The 21,886-nt window shown below is 40.4% G+C and overlaps 1 protein-coding gene across 13 annotated transcripts in view; it reads left to right on the top strand.

Moving 5' to 3' along the window:
- Dock10 (dedicator of cytokinesis 10) overlaps positions 1 to 21,886 on the top strand; it is a 250,045-nt gene that overhangs the window by 213,257 nt on the left and 14,902 nt on the right. For 7 of the 13 annotated variants that reach the window (XM_026785421.1, XM_026785422.1, XM_026785418.1 and 4 more), the window contains exons 39-51: positions 757 to 858; positions 3,213 to 3,337; positions 4,240 to 4,352; positions 6,452 to 6,589; positions 7,157 to 7,339; positions 8,471 to 8,581; positions 9,929 to 10,144; positions 10,545 to 10,602; positions 10,904 to 11,002; positions 12,646 to 12,752; positions 15,400 to 15,522; positions 15,985 to 16,098; positions 17,630 to 17,635. In XM_026785421.1, coding sequence (XP_026641222.1) covers positions 757 to 858; positions 3,213 to 3,337; positions 4,240 to 4,352; positions 6,452 to 6,589; positions 7,157 to 7,339; positions 8,471 to 8,581; positions 9,929 to 10,144; positions 10,545 to 10,602; positions 10,904 to 11,002; positions 12,646 to 12,752; positions 15,400 to 15,522; positions 15,985 to 16,098; positions 17,630 to 17,635 — 1,495 coding nt within the window. The remainder of the gene's footprint in view (positions 1 to 756; positions 859 to 3,212; positions 3,338 to 4,239; positions 4,353 to 6,451; positions 6,590 to 7,156; positions 7,340 to 8,470; positions 8,582 to 9,928; positions 10,145 to 10,544; positions 10,603 to 10,903; positions 11,003 to 12,645; positions 12,753 to 15,399; positions 15,523 to 15,984; positions 16,099 to 17,629; positions 17,636 to 21,886) is intronic. The other 6 variants (XM_026785423.1, XM_026785417.1, XM_026785420.1 and 3 more) reach the window with 3 other exon arrangements.

Consider the following 21,886-nt stretch of genomic DNA (forward strand, 5'->3'; position numbering starts at 1 on the left):
GATGATAGATAGATAGATAGATAGATAGATAGATAGATAGATAGATAGATAGATGATAGATGATATAGATAGATAGATGATAGATAGACAGATCAATAGATAGATAGATAGATAGATAGATAGATAGATAGATAGATAGATAGATAGATAATAGATATATAGACAGACAAATAAGTTTATATGGGTGAAACACACCTATTTAAGAACATGCCTCCAGTAAGCTAAAAACAAAAGTTTGTCTAGAATTACTTCATACTGACATCATTTGTCACAAGGAACACTCAAAGCCCTCTGATTTCCTAGTCCCAGAACTTGCTTATGCATGTGGTGTCGGGCTGTGTGTTTGGATCCAATCAGAAGCTGACATCAGATGTCCTCCTCAATATCTGTCCACCAGAAGTACTGAGTCAAGGTCCCCTCACTGAAACCAGAGTTCACCCTATGATTGTTATAGCTAGCTAGCCATCTTGCCTGTGGATCTCCAGTCTTTCCATCCTGAAACTGTGATTGCAGATGGCCTTCCATGCCTCTTGGGCATTTACGTAAGTGCTGAGGTTCAGAAAGTAGATCCCCATGCTTTCTTTCATAGCAAGCAAGCACTTTGCCAAATTGAGCCATCTCTCAGCCCCGTGGTTTTTCATTAATACACAGAATATGAAATACCTTATTATTAAATAACTGCTAGTCATTTGTCACTCTGTTTTTATATATAAATTATAAATGCTGAGCTGTGATTGAAATGTGTGTCCCTTGCAGAAAAATCGCTGCGGCATTTAAGTTTGTGCAGTCTGCACAGAACAATGGAACTCTGAAAGGGTCCAACCCTTCCTGCCAGACGTCCGGTCTCTTGTCACAGTGGTAATATCACCTTTGCTTAGTATTTAAAGTCATGTATGTGTTGTTTATTTGTGAACATGCATGCACCAGGGTAAATAGACTAATATGTGCACATATAGCAAAACAAATGCAGTTTCGAGGGAACTTCTTAGATACTTCTCCAGCTGCATCACTGGCTTAAAACAAAAACAGAGGACTAGGCCTCATGCTCAGTTGAAGCACGCCCTGATTGGAAAAGCAGTAACAGACATTTCAATTCAGCGAAAATCATGACTCCAATAAAATGCTCTCTTAGTTCTTAGCAGTGTAGGAAAAATAAAGTCCGGGATCGTGACTCCCAATTCTGTTGAGTAATTATAAGATTCCCTTAGTGTTCTTGAAGCGCACTTTGTTTTTTAAAGGGTCGGAGGCCACGAGTAAACATGGGTGAGCTCACAAATCTCCTTAGCTTTCCTAGTTCCTACATGCAGAGCCCATGGCACCCTCATTAACCTGCCAATCAGAATCTCCTGCCCTGAAATCCCACCTCCAAGATCCTGTGGGCCTAACAAATAAAAATTGTTTTCCCAAACTTTCCTGAGTTTAACTTATTTTTCCCAGGTGTATCATAAGACTGTGTGATGTGGATATCTTAGAAAAGAGCTTTAGGAAGAAATAGGAAAATGGATGTAGTCAATAAATAGCAAAATAAATTTTGCTCCCGTCCATGGAGACCTGTAGAAATTGGCCTCCAGTGAGAAAGTAAATTTAAAAGATGCAATCATGAGTCTGCCTTGCAAACTGCAATGGAAGAGAAGACAATAAAGAAAAGCTTCGCAACCAGCCAGAGAGATGGCTCAGCGGTTAAGAGCTCATTGCCCGATTGTCCTGAAATCCAAAGGTCCCGAGTTCAATTCCAGCTTGGCTGGTGGCCATCTGGCCTGAGGTTGTTTCATGGCAATTGCAGTCACCTAAGGGCCCCCACGGTCAATCATGTATTGTGGACAAGTCTTAAGGCTCTTCCTGTAGCCTGGACAGGCTCTGCCCCTGCTGGCCTCATCCCCTAGAAACCAGGGATTTCCCCACACACACAAACCCTACTCCATCCCTATACCCCCCTCCCCACCCCATGGGAGAAAAAGATCAGTCTCCCCGTGTCCCAGCCATATGTCCCAAAACTCATTACTCCCTGTAGAGGCAGGTAAGATTCAGATGTCCTAAGTTCCAGCAAGCCAAAGTCAGCTCTCCTAGGTTTCAACCCAGGATGACCCTTTGGCTCAGCCACTTTCCAACAGCCTTGAATACCGTGACAAGGACAAAAGCCAGAGTTCCTTCTGAGGTGTGATTCTTAAAGGCTTCTCTCATTGGCTGCCTTCTTCATTCACAAAGGTGTTGTTTATGGGTAATTTACACGGCAGCAAATTTCCCACCACCTGGCTACTCCTTGGACAAATGTGGCAAGCAGGAAGCATTCCTAACTGCACAAATGCACTGGCTAGTTTCTGCAGGTGGGCATGCTGCAGAGCACTGAAAGATGCACACTGAAGGCCTGTTGTCATTGCCATCTCAGATGAGCTAGACCTAGAACCTCAAATGTGATTTTCCTACACACCACCTACATCACCACCGCAAGAGGCATGACCCAAATAAATCATACTGCGTAAGAATTCCCACATGCAAAACCAGACGAGAGAGTTAAGGATTACTTCAGTTATTTCAATCCAGATTTTATCTTTGCTTCTAAAAAAAAAAAAAAAAAAAAAAAAGACCCAAGGAGACATGTTAGCGTGTATTTTTAATTGCCTTCCTGCCTAGGTAGTAGTTAACTCAGCATTCTTAAATTCTTATAAATCCATGAAATAATAATGAGTTACAAACATTTTGAGTGTCTTTTAGGTTTTGTTTTGTTCTGTGAGCTTGCTTTGGTGAGGTTAACACATCTGTAGCTACCTCTTTTCTTACAAAATAGACATGACCTTATTTGCTTAAAAGCAAATAGATGAGGCCAGTTTGGGGTACTATCTACCTAAAACTTGTGTACACTTATGATTGTCTGAGCATACAATGAAGTTAGTGACAACAAGGTCAGACAAGAGTTTTCGACTGAGTCTATATAACAACATTCTTGGTAATAAAAAAGAAGAAAATCAAAATATGCTAGAAAGGATATCCACGGTGGCATTATCACATTATATATCTTTCTTAATATTATTAGTGCTTTCTTCTCATGTATTTAAAGGTCCCTTAGTTGTCTTGCTTGCAGTCAATATTGCCAGTAGAAAGCCTCTTCACAGATGTGTCTGGTGTCTGTGTTTGTCTCAGTGCACACTATTTGAATGAATATTGATTACCACTTTGTTGGGGAGCGTCAGCCACATTTCCCATCTCTGTTCCAGGATGCATACCACTTCTGGTCACGAAGGACACAAACAGCACAGATCTCAAACCTTACCTATAATTCGAGGCAAAAATGCACTTTCCAACCCCAAACTTTTACAGATGTTGGACAACACCATGAACAGTAAGTAAGCCAGGGGCAATGGGTTCTGTCAGCCTGTGTGCAGGACAGGAAATGTATTGTGTGTGAGATGGGAGAAATATCACACCACTGAAGTCACTCTTCTGATGTCTGCCATGGGCCTGGAAATACGTTTTCAAAGAATCACAGGGGTAGCTTGATAAATAAATAAACAAGCCAACAAATAAAAAACAGCGCCCTCACTGAGAAGAAAGGAGAATTTCACTTGAAGCTCAGTGTAATGGGCTGCGGGTGGCTTGTCTGGGTACTTTTGGTGTTGTGAGGTTAGGGCTCTCTCTCAGTCAGGTAATTATTGCTGACCCTAAGGGAAGAGGACAAAAATGTCCATGTCCCAAAAGCAGTGACAATGACATCATGACTCCAAAGAAGCACACCGTCTAGCTTGGCAATAAGATAAAAATAGACCCTGGTGTAGTGAAACATGGGAATTATGAGTGTGTGGCCCCTGATTACTTGTTTCAAATCTATATTGCCTTACTCTCTAAGTACACTTTATAAATAAATGTACCTTTCTGAGGAGGCTATTTGTGTAAACTGTCCGCTGAGATCACACATGTTAGTCTGTTAGCCCAAAAGCAAGAACTTTAAACAGGCTGATTCCAGAAGAAATATGATTGTACTGATGCCTGAATTGAAGAAAAATAATTTTTAAAATAATGGAAAACCTGCACCTGATGTATACAAAGAACACTCAGATCTAAGACTCTATCTAGTGTTTTGTTTTGTTTTGCTTTTAATTGAAATAAATGAAGGTGAAAAAGACACTTTGATTTTATGAATTATTCATCAAAATACCAGTAAATACTGCAATAGAAGGAAATATTCTACTGAGCACAGAGAATTGGCTTATATGTTGACGCACTGTTTTATTTTGCATTTTGTAGGCAACTCCAATGAAATAGACATTGTCCACCATGTAGACACTGAGGCCAATATAGCCACAGAAGTTTGCCTGACTATCCTGGACCTGCTGTCTCTCTTCACTCAAGTCCACCAGGTAAGTATGGTCAGAACATTTTTTGCAAAATGATGACTTTGGAAGTAGGAAAAACCATGAGAAGTCAGGAATATTTTTAAGATGATTTATGAAATCATTTGACCTCACATAAATCAGCTTACACATTAATGGGAAGCATGTTAAAAATGAGATTCTCAGATTTTTGTCACAAGTTGACTAATGCTTGCTTAATCCCCACACTTTGTGTTTGTGTTTTACTACTACAATAATATCTTTCTTCCCAAGTTTTCTTGCTGTGCTGTCAAGGATGCTGCACAGAGTGATAATGAGACGCCACATTTTCTAACGGAAAACCAAAAGACCAACAGTGCTGTGTATTAACTGATGACTAGATTTTTTTTTAGGTTTTCGAGACAGGGTTTCTCTGTAGCTTTGGAGCCTGTTCTGGCACTAGCTCTTGTAGACCAGGCTGGCCTCGAACTCACAGAGATCCGCCTGCCTCTGCCTCCTGAGTGCTGGGATTAAAGGCGTGCGCCACCACCGCCTGGCTTGATGACTAGATATTTGAAAGAAGAAATTGTTAATGCCAAGCATCTTTTCTTATTTTTATATATAAAACTTTGTTGAGGTGTTGCCATGATGTACTTGATAAAATTTCTAGTGCTAATAAGACTAGCTATACCACGTTTTGACAAATGCTTAGAGAAACAATAATTCTCATTCACTGATAGTAGGAGTTCAAGTGGGGAAAAGATAATTTGGAAAACATTATGATGGCTTCTTTTTAAAAGCTAATTATGGAGCTAGAGAGATAGCTTAGTTGTTGAGAATCAAGTTCAGTTCCCAGCACCCATATTGGAACTCACAACTCCCTGTAATATGAGTTCCAGGGACTCTCACGCCATCTTCTATCCTAATACATACTTTCAGACATATGGCCCCCCCACACACAAACACATACTTGCACAAAGTCATGCACACATCCACACACGTACTCATGCACACACATATACATAAATAAAAACAAAATTATTTTTCAATGTTAATCATTTATCTATCCTGTAACCAAGCATTTGAATAGTAGCACCTATCCATATAAAGCTTTGCACACAAATATATGCCACATCTTTATTTTAAATAACAAAAACAAACAGATGCAACCAGACATGTAGACGTTTTAGCAACACAATAGAATATTACTCAACAGTAAGAAGCACCTAAAAGGCTACAGCACACATGAAGTTTCAGAAGCCAAATCAGAGAAGACTGCAGTGTTGTTGGCGTCATCAAATAGAAAGAACACCTCAATGATGGACTGGAGATGTGGAGTTGAGAAAGGAATACAGGATTCCAAAACATGTATTAAAACCTTAGGAAGTGATATTTTGTTTCTTGGCTGTGGTGATGATTTCATTATGCAATTGTACTTTCTGGATGCAGAGTTTCTCACCCCAATTGTATCTTAATAATGTGATTAAAAACATTTACAGTTCAGCCAAATGAACCTTCTTTAAGGACTGCACCAGGAAAGACTGGATCAAAAAAAAAAAAAACCCTCTCTAGCAGCACTGCACCAAGAAAACATTGTTTTTATGTAAAGTGCCATTATGGAGGGAGAAAAACACAACCCCGTTTTAACTCTTTATACCTCAATAGACATATACATTGAATATCACACAGCTAAAAGGCTTTCTCAATGCCTACCTTCCACCTCATCCTCTCCCCCATGGCCCGACCCCCTAGCCACACACCAGCCACTCCATTCTTCTTTCTCAGTCTGAATTCCCAAGCTTCGCTCCATCCCCAGACTCTTACCCCATGAAAATCCTGCCAGGTCTCTCTGTGGCACATTCCTTCAGCTCTGTTCATCAATCTAAGGGAACTTCGTTGACCTCTTAAGCAAAGTAATCCACCCCTAACCTCTTCCTGTCACATCTTCTTTCTCTAGTTATTGTCTTATATGGAATGGGTTGGGTTTGGCTTTGACAATGCTGTGTAAACTTCCCTGAGATGATACGTGAACCATGTCTTCTTACTCAGGAGTTTCTTCTAGCACATGGCAGGTTCATAAGAGATGTTTCTGAAGGAAAGAAATCATTTATCCACTTATCCTAAATAACATCTCTTCTGGATTTCAGAGACAGCTCCAACAATCTGACTGTCAAAACTCACTCATGAAAAGGGTCTTTGATACTTACATGCTGTTCTTTCAAGTCAACCAGTCAGCAACAGCCCTGAAACACGTGTTTGCTTCTTTGAGACTGTTTGTGTGTAAGGTAAGGATGTTCCGGGTCCCATTAAATCCCAGCTAAGGATGACAACAAGCACTTAATAAAGTTTGCATCTCTCGGTGTGCAAGGCCAAAGGTTTGTTTTGTGCTATTCCAGTTTCACTAGATGCTAGTCATCCGTTGTCTCCAGTAAGAAGGATACAAAAAGGTGTTTGTGCTACCTGCTTACCAGTTTTGTGGTTACTTAGAGTTTTTAACAGTTTGATTTTTAAAAAGATCATCACGTTCAAGTTTCCATGCCTAGGTAGCTACAGCAGCCATCTTTGAAGATGACCAAAAACAGCATCTGAAATAACACTGTCAAGTGAATAATGGAACATTTCAAAGATCTCATGTAGTTTGGATTGTTGTCAGTTATTACACATGGAGCATTAATGCAAGAGACTAATTAATACATGAGACGAGCTTACTGAACTCAGACTTCAATAATACAAGCATACATTCCTTTTCCTCTCCCGCGAATGGAGAAAGCTCCTTTTTAAATAGTACTTTAGTCTCCGAGTTTGAAACATGAAAGACCATGGCTCACTCCCTCCTTCTTCCATCTCTCTAGTTTCCTTCAGCATTTTTTCAAGGGCCCGCTGACCTCTGTGGATCTTTCTGCTACGAAGTTTTGAAATGCTGTAACCACAGGTCGCGCTCCACGCAGATGGAGGCCTCAGCACTTCTGTACTTTTTCATGAGGAAGAACTTTGAATTCAACAAGCAGAAGTCGATTGTCCGCTCTCACTTACAAGTATGTCCTGCCCGTTTTCCTTAACTCTGCTGCTAAAATAACTCTGCTGCTTTTCAGTGGTGAATGAAGCATCCTGTTCCCAGGCTGCCAATCAACTGTTTGAGTGTCCAGACTCCGCCTTAAAGGTTCTCAATCCCCTTGATCCTGGTTTCTATGAGACCAGGGCTGGAGAGAAATGAACAGATTTCAGTTTACATCTCCACTTGTAGTTATGTTTCTTCTGCCTATGCACTAGAATCTCCTGGGGGGGGGGGGGCAGGGAGGAACAACTTTGACAGTCATGGTTAATCTGGGAGACCAAATCTCACTGAGTTCCAAAGACAACCATGCCTTTCTCCAAGGCATCCCAGGATTACAAGATTCTTGAATCTCTCCTTGGGCATTTACAATGATAATGAGGCCTCTAGATCATGTGGTCTTCTGAAGGATGTATACTTAAGAATGTCATTCATTGAACCTTCTAGGAGAAATTAATAGCATATTTATCTAATTCAGTCAACTCCCTTAAAAATGTTGTTTCCAGGCTGGGGAGATGGCTCTGTCTGTGCAGTGTGTGCCTAGAAAGCTTGGGGACATGAGTTTAATCCCTAAAATCTGCACTGAGAAGCCAGGTGCAATGGCGCATGTTTGTAATCTCCCCACTGGGGCGGCAGAGACAGGGAGACCCAGTCATCAGCTACACTAGCCTTCTTAGTGAGTTCCACACCCATGCGAGCTCCTGCCTCAAACAACAGAACGAATGACACCTGAGGATCGGCGTTTAAAGATAACCTCTGACCTCCGCACGTACATGCGCACCCACGCAAGCACACCCTCATCATCCCACATCATCCATAAAACACAAAATGTAAATTCCCATTCTGCTTTAGGACAGTGTTTCCCAACCAGTGGGTTGCAGCCTCTTTGGGGGTCAAACAACCTGTTTCACAAAGGTTGCATATCAGATAGCCTCCATATCAGATATTTACATTATGATTCATAACAGTAGCAAAATTGCATTCACGAAATTTCAATGACAATAATTTTATAGTTGGGCTCACCACAACCTGAGGAACTGTATTAAAGGATCTCAGCGTTAAGAAGGTGGAGAACCCCTGCATTAGAGTGATCCTTTTTTCTTTTCTCTTCCAGCTCATCAAAGCAGTGAGCCAGCTAATAGCAGATTCGGGGATTGGAGGATCTCGGTTCCAACACTCGCTTGCGATCACCAATAACTTTGCCAATGGAGATAAACAGATGAAAGTAAGAGATGCTTCCTGGGCTGATTCTCTAAAGAATCAGAAATAAATGGAGGTGGGGTTTTTCTTTAACATCAAAATCACAGGATGTTTAAGAATTCTGTGCTTATCTGATCAAGACTTTGATCACTGGTACCATTTGCTTACTTAAATTTCTAATCATTAGTTCTCACTCTGTGATGTTTTTCAGTGGAATTTTTAAGATCTGGGCTTGATTTTTATAGAACAAAGTGTGCCAAGAGCATCATTATTTACTCAAAACCATCATAAGCAAATTCATCTTTTCCTCCCGATTCTTTTCACACTTTCAGAAGGCCAGAGGTAGAAAAAGCTTCAAGCCCGGCTTGATCTAGAGATCGAGAGAGTGATTTGAGAGCCCCTCCCTCTGTTTATTGTTTTGTCTATGTATTGCATCAGCTTTTCTTCATTTGCCCAATTTATGGCAGTCTCTGTGGATTTACCTCAAAAAGTGTGAGGACACTTGTGTCAGGGATGGAAAAGCACTTCTCCAAACACTACCAATCTGAGTCAAGAAAAGGACCATCCTTGATCTATATATGAAAAGAATATGGTTGGCCCATCCGGTGCCACATGCCATCAATAGGAATGAAGTCAAAACTTGTTCAAGTGGCATGAAGTCAGAGAGGACAGAATCTCAAGGGCAATCAGGAAGCTAATGCTAGAAAGATGGGCTATCGGGCAGTACAGTTCACTGTAATCACTGTAATTCTTTTTTATTGATTTTATTGAGCTATATATTTTTCTCTGCTTCCTTCCCTCCCCTCCCCTTCAACCCTCTTCCATGGTCCCCATGCTCCCAATTTACTCAGGAGATCTTGTCTTTTGCTACTTCCCATGTAGATTAGAGCCATGTATGTCTCTCTTAAGGTCCTCATTGTTGTCTAAGTTCTCTGGGATTAAATCACCATAATTCTTATCACCAAATGTTTGAATATAACCACAATTGCAATATATAGAATGCAACTTATGAACAATACATAAAATATAAGAACTTGTGGTGCCAAGCCATAATTAAGAGTATAGGTTGAAGGGCTGGAGAGATAGCTCAGTGGTTAAGAGTATTGGCTGCTCTTCCAGAATACCTGAGTTCAATTCGCAGAACCTACAAGTCATAAACAACTAAAGACTGTCCATAACTCCGAATCCAAGGGATCCAATATCTTCTTCTGGCCTCTGAGGGCACCAGGTGAACAACTGATGCACAAACATACACGCAATCAAAGCACCCACACACATAAAACAATAAAATATTGTTTAAAATTTGAGCATAGATTGAAATTAATAATTGAACGCTAAACAGATAATGACTCAGGCCCTCTCTTTTCCAAAGAACAGCAATTTCCCAGCAGAGGTGAAAGATCTGACCAAACGTATAAGGACCGTGCTGATGGCCACAGCCCAGATGAAGGAGCATGAGAAGGACCCCGAGATGCTGGTGGACCTCCAGTACAGCCTAGCAAACTCCTATGCCAGTACCCCTGAGCTACGGAGGACCTGGCTGGAAAGCATGGCCAAGATTCATGCAAGAAATGGAGACCTGTCTGAGGTGAAGAGCAAGGCTCATTCATTCTTCATTAACATTGTACTCCTTATCCGAATAATTAACTTTTTATACACAGCGTGAAGTATAAAAAGTGCCATATTTTCCACCAATGTATATAATATGCATCTATATATTCAATGCAGTAACTTTCATGTAGGGCTCAATGATACCTGATTCTAACTAGAAGGCATCGGATTGTGTATAAACATAGAGGTGGCAACATCAATTATTTGAGATGCAACTTTAAAAAAGTCCACTTGGTTGATATTTTCACTTCTTTCATAACTAAGGGTTAGTCTGCATGGCATATCCTGAGAGGGCACACTGACTCCCCTTCGGCAACCACTAGTTTCGTGAAGAGTGAAATACATCTTTGGAATCTCTGTTTTATGTTTTGTTATAGGCTGCTATGTGTTACATCCATATAGCTGCACTCATCGCAGAGTACCTCAAACGCAAGGGTAAGAGGGCCGTGTAAAGGGGTTAAAAACCTGGGAATCAGCATCCTGAGACCTAACACATACATGCATCAAATGTATGCTTTATTGAATAACTTTTAATTTTGTAGATATTCCTCATTATCCTAGACTTTAATATTTTTAATTCTATGATTTCACTGGCACACTCATGTCGTGGATGGTGATGGGCAACTTCTTGTGTCAAAGTAATGACAATGTCTCATTAAATAATAGTTTATGGTTCCATAAGCTTGGATTAATCGCAACGTGAGCTATGCTCTAACCTCATCTTGCACTACCATAGGTTACTGGAAAATGGAAAAGATTTGCACACCACCCCTGCTTCCAGAAGACACCCATCCCTGTGATAGCATCCCATTACTAACAACTCCAGGTGGAGGAAGTGAGTTGACCTAACTGTGCTCATTTGCCTTGGCCGCTAAGGAAATCAACTTTCCAGCTTAAAGTTTGGTTCAGTCAAACCTCTGTGAATGTGTTCCTAGAAACAAAAGCCATTTCAGGTCAATAGAAATAAAGCCTCAAGCAATAACCACTCAGAAATCCCTTTCCAAACTTAAAAATTTTAGCTTGCTTCTCAGTTATCAGAAAATTAAATATTATCCAGTCTTCAGGATTATTAATTATTGTCATACCTTTATACATGCTGGCCCATCACTGGAATTTTAGTTTGAAATTGATAAATTATATAAATGTAAGGAGAGAATAGTTCGTGGGTACAGTAGTTTATTCAAAGTAAGAATGTAGATATATATTCATATAAATGTATATTCCTTTATGATAGGTATGTTCTATTTCACTTCTTAAAGACTGTGTGTCTCAGTGATAGAGTATTTACTTAGCAAGTGTAATACTTGGTGTTTGACTTCTGGAATTGCAAAATCAATAAATAATAATAATAATTTACTCTGACAATTTATAACATATGATTGATGATATTTATTTACTTTCACTGAAAACATTCCACCTTCAAAGTTTAATAAAAAACGTTTTGTGACAACTATAGTTTCTCTGTGTAAAAATGTGACTGTATCATTAATACATTTTTATCTACAATCTCTTTAAAAGTTCATTCAAGTACAGCCTCTGGACTACAATATTCTTGATAACATTATTTTAACTTGCAAATTGCTGTTGAAAGCTCAGTATAGAATTAGAATCAAACTACCCAAACAAAATGATAATGGACTTTTATTTGCAGTATTTTTAAAAGCATAATTCAGTTCATGTTCATTTAAACCTGTGTATATTTTCTAAAGAAATTACAGTAAAATTTCCAAATAATGCAATTTCCAAATCACTTAGATGAACCTTAAGATAGTGAAGTTTCTTGCTTGGGGACCTAGGAGATGAGATCAGGTCTACACCACAGGAGCAAGTTCACCTTATATCCCTTCTTACTGTTGTCTGCCACACACACTAATTTTTATATGCCAGTCAGCAGACATCACTTTATTTAGCATGCCCCTCCTACTTGGCTATTTATCATCTTTAGATCCTGTAGAACTGTAGAGCAGCGTAGACTTTCACCTTGTATCTGCAACCAAATGGAAGAAAACTGATGAAACTCAAGTGTCAGCGTTTGCTCCAGTTAGTTCTGTGGCTCTTCAACATTAAAGCATTTTAACCACCCCCTGTGATATTGACGGTAATAGTGGCTATACTATGCTATATCTATTGAATAGGGGAGATACTTAGGTGTGAACTCCAAAATGGTAATACATGCTTCATTAGCATGTATTGATATCTATCAGTAAGTATATCAATCTACTGAATCCCACTGATATATCTGAAATATCTAAGAGGATTTATGTTATGAGGTTTCAGAGTTGGAGAAGTAAATGATGCCTTTCTTGCAATGTACATCTGATATCAATGAACACAGGCAACTCCAGAAACCATGCTTTAGCTAACCGTCCTGTGCATTGCGTGTGTTATGATACTGCCAATACTAACTTCACGAAGCAAGCCATGCTCTAATGCCAAAATTGCCTCAAGTGATATTTCATTGTGCTTCATTTCCCCAAGGCATGTTCTCTATGGGATGGCCAGCTTTCCTGAGCATCACCCCAAACATTAAAGAAGAAGGAGCAATGAAAGAGGATTCTGGAATGCAAGATACACCATACAATGAGGTTAGACTCAATTGATATAACATCAATTAAGTTTAAAAATGCATTGAACTGTGATATTTGTGTGCATTGAAAAGTCAGATGAAGTTGCTCCGCGTTATGATGTTGTTAAACAAAGTGAAACTGAGGCTCAAGTAAGACCAAGCTTAACAGATATCAATTCTATTTTTCACATATATATAAATATAGTATATTATTTTCTTTTTTATTTAATTTATTTTAGTTTTCTTTTTAAAAAAGAAAAAAATATCTTTTTCATTTTACATACCAATACCAGTTCCTTCTCCCTCCCCTTCCTCCTGTTTCCTCCACCTACCCCCCCATTCCACCACCATCCACTCTTCAGAAAGGGTAAGGCACTTTGCTTTGGGGAAGGTTCAATGCCCTCCCTAACTATAATAAATATATAAATAAATATACAACAGGCCAAGAGCCAACATCAAATTAAATGGAGAGAAACTCAAATTGATTCCACTAAAATCAGGAACAAGACAAGGCTGTCCACTCTCTCCGTATCTACTCAACATAGTTCTTGAAGTTCTGCCTAGAGCAATAAGACAGCAAAAGGAGATCAAGGGGATTCAAATTGAAAAAAAAAAAAGAAGTCAAACTTTTGCTATTTGTAGATGTTATGATAGTATACACAAATGACCCCATAAACTCTACTAGGGAGCTCCTACAGCTGATAAATACCTTCAATAATGTGGCAGGATATAAGATCAACTCCAAAAAAATGTAGCCCTCCTTTATACAAATGATAAAGTAACTGAGAAAGAAATCAGAGAAACATCATCCTTCACAATAGCCACAAATAACATCAATTCTATTGATAAAACATAATCAGCTGAGCCTGATTTACTGCTCTTACTTCAGAGCTATATAGTCAGCTCTTCTGTAAGACGCACAAACTCTACTCTCTGGGAAAATGTAATAAGAGATGCTAATTTTTTTTTCTAGAGGGGTTCGAGACAGTGTTTTTCAGTGTAGCTTTGAAGCCTGCCCTGGCTCTCACTCTGTAGACCAGGCTGGCCTCGAACTCACAGAGATTCTCCTGCCTCTGCCTCCCAAGTGCTGGGATCAAAGGCGTGTGCCACCACTGCCTGGCTGGGATGCTCTATTTTTATGAGCTCATCGCAGTTGTTTTTTACACAAGTTTATTTATTTACAAATTTGGCTCAGCAAAAGGGTTCACAATTTCTGTGGGAAAGCCTTGTGATGTTAGCTGGTTGGTTCTCATAACAAAGCAGTTTCTAGAAGAAATCACGTAGCAACAATTCTGGTGAATTAAGCAGAGGTTCCTTCACAAAGAAATAAAAATCCATTAGCTAATTTTATAAAGTCTTTGAATTAATATAGATGTGGAAAAAATAAACAAATTTGGGAGTTGTACTTTTTTTGAGACAGGGTTTCTCAGTAGCTTTGCATCCTGTCCTGGAACTTGCTCTGTAGACCAGGCTGGCCTTGAACTCCCAGAGATCTGCCTGCCTCTGCCTCCCAAGTGCTGGGATTAAAGACATGCGCCACCACCGCCTATCTGAGAGTTGTATTTTTATGCACTTTTGCAAACAATTCCATATTAGTTTGGTGATACTGCATGTGACTATAGCAAATACAATTGACCTTTATAGAAATGATTGCAAATGGTATATCTCAGAGCCTTTTATTAAAAGATGCTGTTAGAAATATTCAAATATTATATACCTGCTTTAGAGATTAATAATTGATAATTTCACATAGTTAATGTATTAACTGATATACCACCACTCTGAAAGACACTGTATTAAGGGCAGAAAAACAAAGATAAATCAGGCATAATCCCTGCTTTTGAAAACTTGAGAATCTTAGAAGGTGAATCTTCAAGGTGAAAAGCAGTCAGTTTAAAACAGATGTCCAATAACTAAGAATTGCGGCATTCTATTTTTTTAATTGAAAGATGACTGTTTCTTACATGGAAGCAGCTGTAATGAAGGTGAAGAGGCATCAGTAAAAGCTCTGTACATTTGTATAACGAGTGCTACTGTTAGACAGGACATCAAGGCACACGTAGGAAAGGAGTGTTCCTATAGGGGCATCGGCAGCATGGGCAGTCGGTAGAGGACAGAAGCATTCTCAGGACGGAATGAGGTAGAAAGTTGGAGCCAGAGTGGAAAACCAAGGCAGAATGTTAGAAACGGGATGGCAGACCATCTTGAATTTCATTCAATCTGGAGAAATCAGATGGTGTTGGTATAAACTGGATTTCCACAAATGTTTATGGGGGTGGAGTCCTTGTGAGCAGACTTACGTTTTAGAAGGAAATATCACTGACAAGCAGCCATTGGAGAGAGACACCTGTTTGCAGAAAACTGCTGCATGTCGAGGGCCCCATGTCTGGGAGTGAAGTGGCAGGGATGGGAGCTAAGCAGTGACAATAGCAATGGAAAGAACCAAAAAGGTCTGAACTCGGCATAGCCATTGCATAGTTAAGTGATGAGGAGGAGAGAGGGGCAAGCCAAGGTGGTACAGCAATCCCACGGTGGGCTGTAATTTCAGTCATGAAGATCAGGAATCCAGAAACCACGTAAGACCAAAATAGTTTCAAAACCAAGTTTCAGGAATGAGCTGCATCTTCAATCACCTAAAAAGCTCCTTTTCTCTGGGGAAATTGCAGAATATCCTGGTGGAGCAGCTCTACATGTCTGTGGAGTTTCTCTGGAAGTCCGAACGCTATGAGCTTATCGCTGATGTCAACAAGCCCATCATCGCCGTCTTTGAGAAGCAACGAGACTTCAAAGTATGTGCTCTGTACCCAGAGAAAGCCATGGGATTTTTTTTTTTAATTTGAGTTGGCATGCAAACATAGCAACATTCTCTCTCGCCAACTCTCTCTTTGGTTTCTTTTTTTTATTTTATTGAGCTATACATCTTTTCTGCTCCCCCCCTTCCTCTCCCATGATCCCCAAGCTCCCAGTTTACTCAGGAGATCTTGTCTTTTTCTGCTTCCCATGTAGATCAGATCCAGGTAAGTCTCTCTTAGGGTCCTCATTGTCTAGATTCTCTGGGATTGTGATTTGTAGGCTGTTTTTCTTTGCTTTATATCTAAAAACCACTTCTGAGTGGGTAAGTATGATAATTGTCTTTCTGGGTCTGGGTCACCTCACTCAATATGATGTTTTCTACCTCTATCCATTGGCCTGCAACGTTCTCTTTTTATGTCAGCATTGTCCTCACAAAACCCTCTGGTTTCTGGTTTCAGAAATTATCAGACCTCTATTATGACATTCACCGGTCATATCTGAAAGTGGCAGAGGTGGTGAATTCCGAGAAGCGCCTGTTTGGTCGCTACTACAGAGTGGCATTCTATGGGCAGGTAAGTCCTCTAGAAGTACCATTCTGCTCAGGTTGCCGTCTTCTGTTCTTTATAAGACATCTGACTACATATATCAGTGGACCAGGGGAGGGGTATGTTTGTACTTCCATGAGTGTTTCTATGACTGTGACAATCAGTTTGCCCATAGGAATGTATTAAGCACAAACATGTAGAAAAATCAATGAAACTTATAAAAGTTACATTAAAAAAAAAAGTCATTCCTAGCCTTTGGAAGTAGAGGAGGCTTCTTTTTCACCGTTCTCTTCTTTGCATTTTACCCTGATGTATCTAACAGGGCTGTGTGATTGATTAAAGTAAAATCGAATCAGGCATGTTTTAAGAAATAACACCCTAAATTGCCCACCATTCCCAACCACTGGCTTTATGATCCTGTAAGTTGTCTCTCTTGTTTTCAAATCACCACTGTTTCAAAGCAGAGCATCCCGGGCCTTGTTGTTTCCTCTGTCACAGGCCAATGTGGTTGTAAAGTTATCTTTCTCAAGGTCCTGCATTAGCAATGAGCAAGGCTGGAGATATTAGCTAGCCATAGCAGTGGTCTGAAGGGAAGTGTTTCACACTAATTCTGAATATCTCCTTGTAATGATGCTTTAAATGGTATAAACCCAGGAATGTCATGGTTCCTGTTCAGAAAGGCTGTGCCATCCTTCTAGCTCAGCAAAAGTCTTTCTGACTCTCGGAGACAAGTGCGCCAGCCTAGTTTATGTTCACAGCAGCTCGCAGAACCCTCTTTCCTCTCCCTTTCATGAGGCACAACTACACACAGCCTCTCGTTCTCCTTTAAGAGACTGTTAAGGCTGCAAATAGTGTCTGGTCCAGTGTTGCTCATATAGATAATTTACCCACTGAAGTCTTTAGAAAAACAGAGATTCCTCTGATCACTAAAGGTACCTTTAAAGCTCACTTCTGATTCTGTCTCTCTGAAAAGGACCCATGAGGAGTTACCTCTGTAGTCCACCCCCATCCCACGTGGATTCTTCTTAGTTCCCAACAACATCACTGTAGAGACAGAGAGACATAGTGTTATGAGAGCAGTCTATAGAGAAATGCTAATTATAGTCATGTGGAGGGGGGATTAAAAAAGAATCTGAAATAGCTTGAGTGTGTGTATCTGCTGAGGGGGAGAGGCGTGTGCAGGACTTTCAGATGAGAGGCAATATTATGTTGGAAGAAATATACACTGTATGGCATTGGCAGAGCATTAGTGAAAAAAATAACAGAAAATCCCACCAAGAAGGGGATACGGGGGTTGGATGACTGGAGGAAACATACAGGCTAACTGAGCAGCAGAACAATGCCATCCATGTAAGGGGTGTTTTGCTAACCAGGATATAATCCAAATCTTTGATGACTTGCCAGCAAAAAAGTAATAAGGTTCCAATTAATGCCCTGCCCATGCAAACCCGTGTGTGAGACACGAGCTGGTGAAAAGGTGGGACAGATCTTGCTGCTTCCCAACTAGTTTTTAATGTAAATGTTTGCTCTTTTCTTCCTTTGGTCTTGGTTGTTGCAGGCTGTGGTAAGTTCATTCCTCTCTGTGTCCCTTTGCATGCTCTAATAATCCTCACACCTCCCTCCTTACAATTCTACTGAACCTTAACATTCTTGTACAGATCAGCATTTGGTACAAAGAGTGGGATGGCTGTTTTGATTCTTTTTGGAGCCATCTTGCATTTCTTGCACTAAATTCTGTTTATTCCAGTTGCCTGAATTACAAAAAAAAAAAAAGTATCTTTTTTTTGCACACATTGTCTTTCTCCACAAAAGTAGAGGGTGTAATCTAGAAGCTTCACATGCACACACACACACACACACACACACACACACACGTGCACAAGGTAGATATGGATAGCATATGTTTTAAATAGATTCAGAATATATTTAATACTGGAGATCACTTGCTATCATGAATCAAATGTTTGGCAGTGGTTCTCAACCTTCCCAGTGTTGCAACCCTTTAATAAAGTTCCTCATGGTTGTGACCCCTTCAACCATAAAATTGTTTCCATTGCTACTTCCTAGCTGTAAATTTGCTACTGTTATGAATTGTAATGTAAATATCTGATATGCAGGGCATCTGATGTGCAACCCCAAATGGGTCACAACCCACAGGTTGAGAGTCATTATGGAGCTGAAGGTGGTAAGAAGTTGGAATAGTGACTGTTTTCAGGACGAGAGTTCTTCTCAGAGTCTTTTGCAAGGAATCCTTTGAAAAATCAGGTTCTGTATTAGCAGACACTGGTCCTTTAGAGGTGATTCTAAACACAAAGAATTAAAGAGAACAAGCCTTCACCCATCATGCAACATTTTTAGAGATTCAGAAAGAGGGATAGAAAGACTGTGAATATAGTCAGACCAGAAATTATCTACCAGTATCAAGAACTCTCAGTAAAAGTGTTGTCTTTGAAATTGCCTATCTTTAGCCATTGTTTTTATCTACTAAATTGACATCTTTATGTGGCTTAATATAATTATTATCCATTAAGGAAGAGAAAAAGGTCTTTCCATGTTCTGTCACCATTCAGCTCTTCTCACATGAACAATGCGGACTTTTCTGTAATTCTTTAGGTTCCTTCCCACCTCCATGTCATGTGGGTATCTTACACTTTCATCTATAAACTTGAATTCATGAGTCCTTAACTCACCTACTAGAAGAATCCTTAAGAACAATATACTAAATGGACTGAGGGGGCCATTCGGGGATGTTGCTTTCAAGTGACCTAATTTGTTCTTTTTTCAGATTTCTTAAAACATGCTGATGGTGTAGCTACTTTTTTGTTATGGGGAAGGACTATCATTTGCCGTTGGTTAAGAAAAATAAATCCACTCAGAGCTTAGAAGTAAAAATATCTTTTTATGTGCAGACCTGATAAACTTACCTAAGCATGATCCTCCCTAAGGGTTTGGACAAAGAGCACCTGTGGAGTTAGTTCACCCTGACGAGTAACAAATCAGAGCTCTAATGATCATTATGCAAATGATATTCAAATGCACACGTCAGGGCACCAAATGGCAGTTGTGAACTGTGGTATTCAGCAGGAGCAGACAGCTCCCATCCCTTCGCCTTGATAAGTAAACCAAAGCAGGATTGCACATTCTCCTGAATCTGTGCAGAATGAAGTTTCCAGAACTCAGAGACGAACTCTTCAGTGATTAACATAATCCCTGTACTCAAAAAAAGCAACTTCTTATTCAAGATGTCACTTTATATTCCTCTAAAACACACCTTTTAGCATACACACAGATGCATCTTGCAATCGTGCTCAAGAGACTGTGACTGTTACAGAAAATAGGCTCTTTGCCTCTACAAAGTCCTCTGAGTACACTGTGTGGACTAGTGTTCCCATCTTATTGTGTTGACTGGGCTGTTTAATATTAGCCAAGTCTGCAATGAGGCAGACATTAACAAGCAAGTTGAAAACCCTTTCTTCACAGCAGGGACTTTTTTAAAAATATGAGTCGTGCATAGCATGGAGTTTCTCACACAGCAGCTGGCAGCCTTGGCTATGGATATAACAGCCGGCAAAAAGCAGCTTTCCGACTTCCCTCAAGGATTTGTTGCCAGAGTAAGGAAACAGCAGTAGCAATCAAACACTGCCTGTAATCAATGAAACCCTTCGGCCCTAGCCTTTAGTAAGAAAACAGGCCAGCAAATGTTCCTTGCATACCTTCAAATATCAGATAGCCCTGGAATTAATTAGCTGGAAATCTTGGGGTGGGGGACGTTACTCAGAGTATTAGTGGATCATGCATCCTTTGGAGTAGATGTATTTCAGAATCTGGATGGAAAAGAGCTTGGAGGGCATGGGGAACATACATGTGTAGTTTGAAAACAAAGTAACATCTCCATTTTGAGATGCAATAGACTCTCTTCCAGCTCCTGTCTATGTGAAAGTAACTGATCTTGGCTCTATCTATCTATCTATCTATCTATCTATCTATCTATCTATCTATCTTTCTTTCTTTCTATCTATCTATCTATCTAGCTATCTATCTAAACATAATTTATGCACTCCTGCTTACCAGGAACAATTTTCCTACATTCTTTTGTCTTCTCTTCTGAAAGCATTTAGCCTGCTGCTAACCAAATCTTCTTTGTCTGAATTGTTTGACTTGTGAATGTTGGACCTTTCTAACATCAAAACAAGGACTCATATTTGACATCCCGGTTCTCATCTAAGGGCACTTCAATAATCTGAAGAACTTTATAAAAAAATCTAGAAAAGAATCAATAATTTTATTTGTTAGTTTATTGAAGTGGGTTTTTAGCCGTATTTATTGCCTTGAGGTTTCACAGTCTACGTGTGTTAACTCCACTAACCCGAATTACTTACTTAAGTAGAATGTGCTTCTTCAGAATGACAGCACATTAAGGCATATACTACATTATGGAATAACTTTGGTGGGAAAAAAAATCAAACCAGCTGTAGCCATGTGCAGGCTCCATGTCCCACTTCCTGGAAATGCAGCCAGTCCACAACCTGGACCCTAAAGCAAAGTGGGGAGCTGCCGCTTGGTTTACATCACGCACACACACACCCCACTCCTAAATGGCTGACTTGGTGGGCATGTCTGAGGGCGAAGCTTTCCCTCAGATCATGCTTTGCAGCTCAGTGGCCTCTGCCCTCTTCAGTGGTTCCCTTGTCAGAAGGTAAGCATCCATTCCAAACGTTTCCACAGCTGCCATTGGTCTGGCTGAAAAGGTGCCTTTCTTAAGCCCTGACAAACAGCACATGAATTCTGCTACAACCTACTTCTTACAGCTGTCTCAGAACTATTGGGAGTGGTACACCACATCACACCACATGCACACACACACGAGGGGTGGGCGTCTGGGATTAGCAAGATGGTACACGCATGATCATCACTCATCACACATAAAGCAGCAAACACAGAAAGTAATCTTCAGGAGGAAGAAAAGGTCTAAGGATTATTTGTTTCCTACCAAATCAATGGCCCAAATGTGGCAAGGACCATCAGTAGACATGCTGTGATAAGGAAAATTTACAGCTCTGATGCAAGAGATACTGGGGATTGTTTGCTTAAGCAATGGACTGCTGCAAGCCTTGCATAAAGTCAGAACTCAAGCTGTCCCATGGCCATGAAGTCTTCCTTGGTTGCCATCGTCATTGTCGTAACTCATATTTACGGAACGTCCTTTGTGGGTCAGACCCTGAACCTGGGGAATCCTAATACATGGCCAAATGTGTGCTTGCCATCCTACAGACCAAGAAGTAGGCACGAAAGAAAATCACAGGTTACCACCAAGGTCGCAAAGTCACAATGGCCACAACAAAGGTCTGCTTCTGTCCACTCCCTGCTGACCCCGGATTCAGAATTTATCAGGAGGGAAATCCACAGTGAGGGTATCTCATCACACTAGTTCCTATGTTACAGAGGGTAGGGGAGGGAAGGGTGGGCTGGAGTTTTTTCATGAAACTGGAAGGCATTTTTCCCCTGTTGCAGTTGAAGTTGTAATTGTTGCTTTGGCTGAGGCCCTTCGGGAATTCTGGTATTTGGCTTCCCAGGTTTTACTCCTCTGATGTCTCAGACTGTCAGTTTTCAGTACTGACTCCTGACCTTGAGTCAGGCAAAAAGCCCTCAGTCAGCAGTGGAAGAAGCAAAGCAGGCAGGCGTCCAATAGGAAGAGAATCAGACCTCTCTCACCCCTGTGGAGTCTAAGGGAGTGTCTGGGAACAGCTTTCCGGCTTTCTGTGCTCTCCACATCATAGCCCCCCCCCCCTTCTAGAAGTTCAGGGTCGGGGCAGGG

The sequence above is a fragment of the Microtus ochrogaster genome, linkage group LG2, assembly GCF_000317375.1.
Source record: "Microtus ochrogaster isolate Prairie Vole_2 linkage group LG2, MicOch1.0, whole genome shotgun sequence".
Lineage (NCBI taxonomy): Eukaryota > Metazoa > Chordata > Mammalia > Rodentia > Cricetidae > Microtus > Microtus ochrogaster.